The sequence below is a fragment of the Garra rufa genome, chromosome 24 (assembly GCF_049309525.1).
Source record: "Garra rufa chromosome 24, GarRuf1.0, whole genome shotgun sequence".
NCBI classification, from domain to species: Eukaryota; Metazoa; Chordata; class Actinopteri; order Cypriniformes; family Cyprinidae; genus Garra; species Garra rufa.
Window position 1 is genome coordinate 10,609,825 of NC_133384.1, and position 9,601 is coordinate 10,619,425.

The 9,601-nt window shown below is 32.0% G+C and overlaps 1 protein-coding gene across 1 annotated transcript in view; it reads right to left on the reverse strand.

Annotated features, from left to right (window-relative positions):
- Positions 1-4,600, reverse strand: part of lancl2 (LanC lantibiotic synthetase component C-like 2 (bacterial)) — a 45,960-nt gene extending 41,360 nt beyond the window's left edge. The window contains exons 1-2 of the mRNA XM_073830924.1: positions 4,212-4,600; positions 1,981-2,300 (exon numbers count right to left, since the gene is read on the reverse strand). Of these exons, the coding sequence (XP_073687025.1) occupies positions 1,981-2,148 (168 nt within the window). The 5' untranslated portion in view covers positions 2,149-2,300; positions 4,212-4,600. The remainder of the gene's footprint in view (positions 1-1,980; positions 2,301-4,211) is intronic.
- Between the last annotated feature and the right edge of the window lie 5,001 nt (positions 4,601-9,601).

Consider the following 9,601-nt stretch of genomic DNA (forward strand, 5'->3'; position numbering starts at 1 on the left):
AAAGGCAGCCTGCGCTTGCAGCTCAGAAACAGGCACAATAAGAGGCGGCTTCTGTTTGATGAGCCGTGACGTGCCGCAGTGTAGTGAATCCAGCACAGACCAGCATCCAAATCAAACAGTTTCTTGATAACACTTTCAAAAAAACTAGTCAGTGGTTCTGTCCCAAACAGCACAACTAGTATGCACTGCAGAACTGCACTATCGATTTTAATAGGACATACACTACTAGTCAACAGTTTGGAGTCATAAAGTTAATAATAAGTGCCTTCTGCTCACCAAGGCTGCATTTATTTGGTCAAAAACACAGTAACACAGTAATATTATGTCAATTTAAAATAACTGTCTTGTTTGTTTGTTTTTAACTTAGTAATCTTAGTTGCACTATATGCCATTGGTGATGGTTCAAATGGGGAAAGCACTTTTCAAGTACACTACCGTTCAAAAGTTTGGGATCAGTAAGACTTGTAATAGTCTTTAAAGAAGTCTCTTCTGCTTATCAAGGCTGCATTTATTTGATTAATACAGAAAAAAAAAACAGTCATATTGCAAAATGTTTTTAAATTAAAAAATATGTTTTTTTTTTGTTTTGTTTTTTTAACCTACTTTAAAATAGAATTTATTCCTGTGATGAAAAGCTGAATTTTTATCAGCTGTTACTCCAGTCTTAAGTGTCACATGAACCTCCAGAAATCATTCTAATATGCTGATTTATTATTAGAATGATCAATGTCGGATAATATCAACAGTTGTGCTGGCAAATATTTTTTGGAACCTGTGATTTTTTTTTTCAGGATTCTTTCATGAATAACAAGTTTAAAAAGTACAGTGTTTATTCAAAATATAAATATTTTATAACAATGTCAATTATTTATTATTAACTTTTAGTAAACTTTTAATTAACTTAATACATCCTTGGTGAATAAAAGTATTAATTTCTTTAAAAAAAAAAAAAAAAAAAAAAAAAAAAGAAACAATAAAAATGTACTGACCCCAAACTTTGAACGCTAGTGTATATTTTCCCCAATGTTTGCATGGCTGTAACTCAAGACATATTCAAGATATCTTAATGCCCTTTTAGATTTAGTTTCCTTATAAACTTCTCTTTAGATATGGTACAATTTCAGCGATAGTGGAATGGCAATATGGCTGCAGAAGGAAATTGTTAAATTGTACATATTTTCAGTGGTCAAAAACCAAATGTGGGCCACTTTGCATAAAGATTATACTTTTTTCATTTAAATAGGAATGGCTGAAGAACAAATAATGTTAAAACCAGAAGTGTCTTATTCCCATTTATCAAAACAATGGCATAGAATACTCACATATATTTTTTCCGAAGTTTGCCTGCATGCACCTTTTAGATTCCAGTTCTTCATAAACTTTTCTTTTATAATCTTCGTTTTAAAACAGATTATATTAAGAGACCAGACATCCAGGTAACTGACCAAATCATGATGTAAATGCTGTAAATAAAGCTGTAGTTTTGTCACAGTATAAAATGTGTAACATTAAATAAAATTTAATATTTTAATAATTAAATTAAATTTAAATGTCATTAATAAGTATATATCGATTTAAGGTACATTACATTAAAAAAAGTTCAATATTACATTAATGAGAATATCTACTAGCTATGCACGTATTATTAAATAAAACGAAATAATGAGGCTGTGAAAGTGTGTTTTCAGATCATTTCATTAATGAGGAATTAAACGCCCATCTGTAAATTATCTGGGTTAGAATCACTATTTTTAGCTTCTTGAAAATCCAGACCTGAATTATCTAAATCTACGAGTTTGTGTGTTGAAATTCAGACATCTACTAATGTTTAATATGACACAGTGCATCTGCTGATGAACACCAGTGTGTTTGACAACATCAACATCAACATCAAAACCAAAACACAGAACTGACTGACAGCAGCTAGCATGCTACAAACAAACGCGTTCGTTAAACGCGGCAAATAACGCGATCGCAAACCTTTCCGTTGGCATCAAACGGCTCGTTACCGCCGTTGTCTTCTGCTGAGTTTGAGGACACTGACAGGCCCTGGTCCCAGTCCGGGAAGGGGTTGATGAAGCTGCGCTCCTCCATCTCTGACTCGGAGCCCGTGACTAGCTTCAGTCGCTTCGACATGTTCTCGCCCATCGCGACGGCGGCCCGCCAGGGACACGCGCTCACTACGGCTGATACGGCAGAAACGCGTTTCGCTTTTGTCGTCTGGGCTGAGCTGGTCCTGATGCTGATAGTGATGATGATGATGCTGGGTGAGGCTACTGATGAAGGTCAGGAGTCACTCCCTACAAAAAAACAACAGGTAGATACTTAACAGAACTTTTATTAGAAGTAGAAAACGATATCTACTGCATTTATTGGATCAAAACTACAGTAAAAAATGTTAAATATTTTTACAATTTTAAATAGCTGTTTCTATGTGGATATCTGTTAAGATGTAATTTATTTCTGTGATACAAAGCTGAATTTTCAGCATCATTACTGCAGTCTTCAGAGTCACATGATCCTTCAGAAATCATTCTAATATGCTGATTTGCTTCTTAAGAAACATTTCTGATTATTAGCAATGCTGTGCTGCACAAATTAAAATAATAATAATAATAATATGTGTATGTATATATATATATATATTTTTTTTTTTTGTCGAATCTGTCATATTTTTTAGGATTTTTTGATGAAAAAAAAAATTCCCCACATTATTATCAGTTATAGAAATGTTTTATGCCATATTTAATGTTCTTTGTTTCATATAGAGCATTTTATTTTATTGCAGTAAAATGAAGCTGTAATTTTGTCAAAGTATAAAATGTGAGATATTAAATAAAATAAATAATTTAAATGAAATTAAATTTAAATTATGTTACTAATTAGATACTTAACAGAACATTCATTAGAAATAGAAAATAATATATACTGCATTTATTGGATCAGAACTACAGTGAAACATGTTAAATATTATATATGAATATCTCTTAATATGTAATATATTCCTGAGATCAAAGCTGGATTTTCAGCATCATTACTGCAGTCTTCAGTGTCACATGATCCTTCAGAAATCATTCTCATATACTGATTTGCTGCTCAACAAACATTTTTGTGGAATCCGTAATATTTTTTAGGATCTTTTGATTTAAAAAAAAAGTGTTTTATCCCATTTTTAATGTTCTTAATTTCATTTAGGGCATGCTATGTGTAAAGAAACTCAAGGTAAATATCAGAGCAAACAGAGCATTTTGTTTTATTGCATTAAAACAAAGCTGTAATTTTGTCACAGTATAAAATGTGAGATATTAAATTAAATAAATAATTTTAATTAAATTAAATTTTGATTTTTTAAAATATTTATACAATTATTGATATTAAATTAATTACATTAAATATTATATAGCCTAGATGTTGATATTTGGGTTATACTGTATATAAAATACTAGCCATGAAATTCACTATGAATTTTAAAAGAAAACAGCAGAATTTTTCTGTAATGCATGATTAAATGAAATGAACTAATGAGTCTGTGAAAGTGTGTTATTAGTTATTAATCTCCACAACTGCTAATAAGGCCAGTTCTGAAGGCATCACGTTCACTTTCAATTGCAAACTCAAAAATGTTCTGATTTAATGCAATATATTTAATTAAAGCGATGACTATGTTAAACCACATTGAAAAACATTGGCTGTAGGAGCAATTTTCACTCAGAAATTTCTGAATTTCACAAACAGCTAAAAGGAAAAGGCAACTAACACACTGAATTAAACATGACATTGTGATGTATAGAAAATCTTAAACAATATTTTCTTGTAAAACGTGCTGCAAAAAAATGTACTTGCAGCTACTTTAATTTAATTACTGATGAAGAAAATTGTTATATTATGTTTTATGTTACATAAAATGGTAATAAATAAAGTACTGTTTAAAGGAAAATGATTGGATACAAAGATCTTATGAAATGATGAAGACATTATATATCAATTTCTGTTTTTCAAATATTCATATGCCGCATTTTCAGCTCATTTTACATCAATAAACAGGTATTAATAGCTGACATATGAGCTGAGGCGTAAGATCATGACTGTATTTTCACGTTTAAGTTTGATGATGATTATGATGAAGTAAACAAAAGCAGTTAACAGTCGTGCACATAATAGCGCTGAATGCTAGACACGACAGCATCATCTCATTGATAACGAGCACTTACATGCTTCCATTCAGGTCCAGTGCAGAATCACGGAGCGGCGCGGAGCTGCTTTCAGTCCTGGAGAATATCCTCAGCCGGAGCACTTTTCATTCAGCATCCTCCAGAAGAGGCGATCGATGCCATCTGATCAATTAAAGCCGGTCTGGATGCGGCGGAACCGGTCCTTTCCTTCTTCATTTCCGGGCTTTGGCTTTCCCTTCTCACACACGCGAGCGCGCGGACTGTGCAGACACCACAGCAGATGATGAAGATGAAGATGATGATGATGATGATGATGATGAAGATGTGTCTGCCTCTATCTTGGACACATTTGAGCCACAGGAGGAAACAGATGGCGATTCCGCTCCTCAGTCCAGGATTATACGGCAAACAAATCCATAAAGCCCTTCAGTCTCGTGCACTTTTTCTCGCGCGCGCGCGCACGCGCTCATACACACATTTTGTCGTTTACATAGGATGGACCACAAGTGCTGTGGAGTGGCTCTCTCACTTTATTTTTTAAATGGTGCAACCCATTTATAAACCCAAATATTAATGTAACAAATCCATATTAAGCATACAAAGGTCAATCCCCCTCCCCAAATGTGTAATGGGTGTTAAACAGTACTGGGGCATTTCACTGAAGGGTTTAGTCTTAGAAATGTGCATGGAATGGAGTTCTGAATAGCACGTTTCTCGCTTCCCATTCCCTCTTAATAGGTTTTAATGGTAGCAGGTTTCGTCCTGCAATTAAAAAAAAAAAGTAAGAATAATTTAAAAAAAAATTAAATGGGACTTTTTATTGTGCAATCTTAACTTTTTTTTATCAAAATTCTGAATTTATATGTCACCTTTTCTTTTTCTTTTTTATGGAAGTTTTCACTATGGAATAAAAAAGGGTCCCACTTTTTTTGTCTCACAATTTCACATTTTCTGGCTTTTCTAAGAAAAGTTACAAAAAAAAAATCTGTTTATATTTCAAAATTCAAATTCAGAGAATATAATCTGAATTGTCACATATAAATTTGCAATTCTTAGAAGAAAAGTCTGAAAAAAAAGTGAGATAAAAAGTTAGTTACTGTGGCAGACATAGCTTCGACTGTTTCTTTGCTAGAAGCCTGTTTCTGCCACTGAATAAAAAGTAAAAAAAGGTTATTGTGACTGCTTTTCTCAGAATTGTGAGATATAAACTCCTCAAGACTGTCCTTTGTAACTTGCAGTTGCAAGATTGTATCTCACAATTCTGGGGAAAAAGTCAGAATTGCGAAACACAAACAAGCAACTGCAAGAAAAAAAAGTCAGAACTGCGAGTTTATATCTAGCAATTCTGACTTCATAACTCGCAATTGTGTGTTTATATCTCACAGTTCTGAGAAAAAAGTCAGAATTGTGAGATAAAAAGTCACATTTAGCTTTTTAATTTTTTATTCAGTGGCAGAAACGGGCTTCCATACTTTGCAAACTGAAAGCAGCAATGGAAAACTAAAGTGTCACTAAAGTGTTCTGACCAGCTCTCAGTCTGTGACTATGACTATGATGATGTCACTCAAATTCATTTTCACAATGATAAAAAATGTTAAGCCCATTTTTATGGACTTCATTTGATTGTCTTTTCATCGTCCTACATGACCGATTATAGAAAATGGATATTTCCAGTGTTTGATTATGATTAGTTGAGCCATGCTTTAAGCTGCTGGAAATTGTTCTGCTAAAGTTTATATTATATTTGCAATAGATATAGTTATTTAAACCTATAAACGTGTAAATCATGTTCACGCAGGAGTTTTAGAACTACCAATATGATAAATGCTCCTTTAAAAGAATAACCCCTCATTTTTAAACACAGAGGTGAAAGAGCACTATCCACACTTAAATTGTTATAAATCACAAACGCTTTAGAATACAGACATAAGGTTGGACTCTTTTTTAAAGAAGATAATCTGCAGATTATTGCAAAAGTGGAATTATTAAATTACGAAAGTATCAAAAAGTTATAGACGTTTAAATTTACTAAATAAAAAGTGCACCCTAACATTTTTTAATATATATAACACAGATATTGAGATATCCAAAATTGCTATTAAACCTGAAGCCATGTTTAAAAAAAAAAAGGTATGTTCCAAATTTGAAGTTGTTATTAAAAATATATATATATATAGGACGTCATACCACAAACAGCCATCGGGTGCCATCCAAACTCTATAGAATTTTTCAAAATGCATTTTTCTGTCACAAATGTCTACATTTCTGTTAATATTACATCTATTACAAAATCAAAGACTGTAATACATTTTTTTTTTTTTTTTGGCTGAGTCAATTTCTGTGGCTGGTATCAATATTGAGTAATGCTTTATAATAACTACACACTATGAGTCATTAGTTAAGCGTTGGTAAATAGTTAATTAATCATTTATAAAGCATTATCCCTACATTAATAGACATTTGTAAGCAGTTCATAAATACAGCTATAAATGCTCTATTGTTTTATATTGTATTTTCATACTTTATTAAGGATCAGTTAATCATTTCTAAATTAAGCATTACATTATTTACAAACCGGTTCGTTAGTAAGTGGTTCAGGAGATCATTTAGAAAGTGTTTGTGAATGATTTATAAACTATTTGAATGCACATTTATACATCTTGTTATTCAGACATATATTAACAGTTAGTCAGTGTGTTAATAAATGCTTTAATAACAGATATTCCTATGTAACTCATTATTAATTCAGGCAGTTATAAAACATTTACTAGCTGTCAGTTAATGGTTTTTGTGAGCTCATCTAAAGTGAGGGCTATTTATGGCTTGTAAACTGTTTACAAAAGTCGTTCTCCTGTTCTGGCAATATCACTTTTAGCATAACCTAGATCATTGAATCCTATGAGACCGATATAGAACAGGAGAACGGCTGAATGGATTTCAAAACGGTAAAACTCAACTTATTAACACTTTACAAGCCATAAATAGTCCTCACTTTAGATGAGCTCACAAAAACCATTAACTGGCATCTAGTAAATGTTTTATAACTGCCTGAATTAATCATGAGTTACATAGGAATATGTGTTATTAGAGCATTTATTAACACACTGACTAACTGTTAATATATTTCTGAATAATAAGATGTATAAATGTGCATTCAAATAGTTTACTAACACTTTCTAAATGATCTCTTGAACCACTTACAACTACTAACTAACCGGTTTGTAAATAATGTAATGCTTACTTTAGAAATGATTAACTGATCCTTAATAAAGTATGAAAATACAATTATTAAGCATATTATACAGATGCTTATAAAACAAGAATAAAGCATTTATAGCTGTATTTATGAACTATTAATGTAGGAATAATGCTTTATAAATAATTTTACCAATGACTCATAGTGTGTAGTTATTATAAAGCGTTACCCAATATTCTTATATCTTGATCCCTTGTGTTCTAGTAATAATCCTCCTTCTAACTGAAGACTTGAATAAATGTGAATAAGCTGGCGCTGGTAAACAGCTTGTGGTTAGATAATATGTTACAACCTGAAGTTTCCAGCATCTGCTATTGCTGTCATATTCTGTACATTACTGGAAGTGAAAACTGATTGTTTTAGTACAGTAATGCTGCTGAACTGGTTTTTCAGTCAGATCTTACAGTGCATTGGCTGCTTCAGTTTTGGCCAAATGACCAGTGAATATAAGCTCTAAATATAGACTCCATCTGTGCTTCTTAGCAAGACACATCCTCAGCGGAGCCTCTGCTGTTTATTTCCATTCTTCTGTGAATGCTGGATTAATCCTTCAGTGCAAAACCAGACCTGTATCAGACAAACACATTTACTGAACGCCAAAGATCAGCTGTCTTTCTCAAATATGAGCTACTGACATCTCAGTCTGATGAGGAAGAGTAAGCGTGTGGTTTGTGGATGAGTGAGTGTGAGATGAAATCATGAAGAGACAGACTGCACACACGCAGAGATGATGGACAGGACATATGTGTGGTGTTATGAGAGACAAAGGTCTCCTGCAGAATGTCTGTTGGGTTATTACACCTTCATAAGCATATTAATATGACTGTGAGATCAGATGTTCACGCTGCGCTGCTGTCGGCTCAGATCACGTCACTCAACGATTCAGATTTAACCTCAGCCTTCTGAAGGGTCTGAGGTTAAAATAATGCCACTGTCTTTACAAAACTATACTTTTGGAATGTTTTTATTTTATATATGTAACCCCGGAGCACAAAGCCAGTCATAAGGGTCTTTTTTTTTTCAAATTAAGATATATACATGATCTGAAATATTTGGCTGAGATACAACTATTTGAAAATCTGAAATCTGAGGGTGAAAAAGATATATATATTGAGAAAATCGCCTTTAAAGTTGTCTAAATGAGGTTCTTAGTAATGCATATTACTAAACAATTAGGTTTTGATATATTTCCGGTAGGAAATTTACAAAATATCTTTATGGATCATGATCTTAATGCCTTAATGATTTTTGGCATAAAAGAAAAATAGATAATTTTGATACAATTTGATACAATGCTACCTACGACTGGTTTTGTGCTCCAATTGCATTTCTATTGTAACAACATCCTTTAAGTCAGAAACATAATACAAAAGATCAGTCGAAAAAGAAAAGCCAACAATATTAGTTTGTACATATTTGGGGATATTATGTTTTATCATTTCTAAATCAGCACATACATCACATGTAATACAGCTCACTACGTTTAGTTTAGTTAATGATAATAATAATAATAATAATAATAATAATAATAATAATAATAATAATGAATGGCTATTTTAAATAACTATACATTTTTTAATTCACCTTTATTTTAAACAGGAGATTTTACTGGAAACCAATCTGGAAGAAAATTAACCTGGGTTAGTAGTAATAATGAGTAGGATTTTAAATAAATATTATTTTGTTGTCAGCTAAGTTCATTTTAGATATTTCACTGAAAACCAGAAACCAAAATAATTTTAATTTCAAATAACAATTAATATTTCATAGTGCAAATCCTGGGTGAGTATTAGTAAGATGTTTTGAGATTTTATTAAATTTCTATTTAATTTTAAACAGCTGGTTTTGGATATTTTACTGGAAATTAGAAACCAAAATAATAATAAAATAGTAGTGCACATACTGGACAAGTTTCCGGACAAGTTACTAGTATGTCATTAGTTTCTAGCATGATTAGCAAATTGTTAGCATGTTTCTAGTATGATTAACAAGTTACTAACATGTTTCTAGGATAATTAACATGTTACTTGCATTATTAGCATGTCATTAGCAAGTTGCTAGCGTGATTAGCAAGTTATTAGCATATCATTAACATGTTTCAGGCATGATTATCAAGTTACTAGCATGTCATTAGCATGTTTCTAACATGATAAACAAGTTTTTAGCATGATTA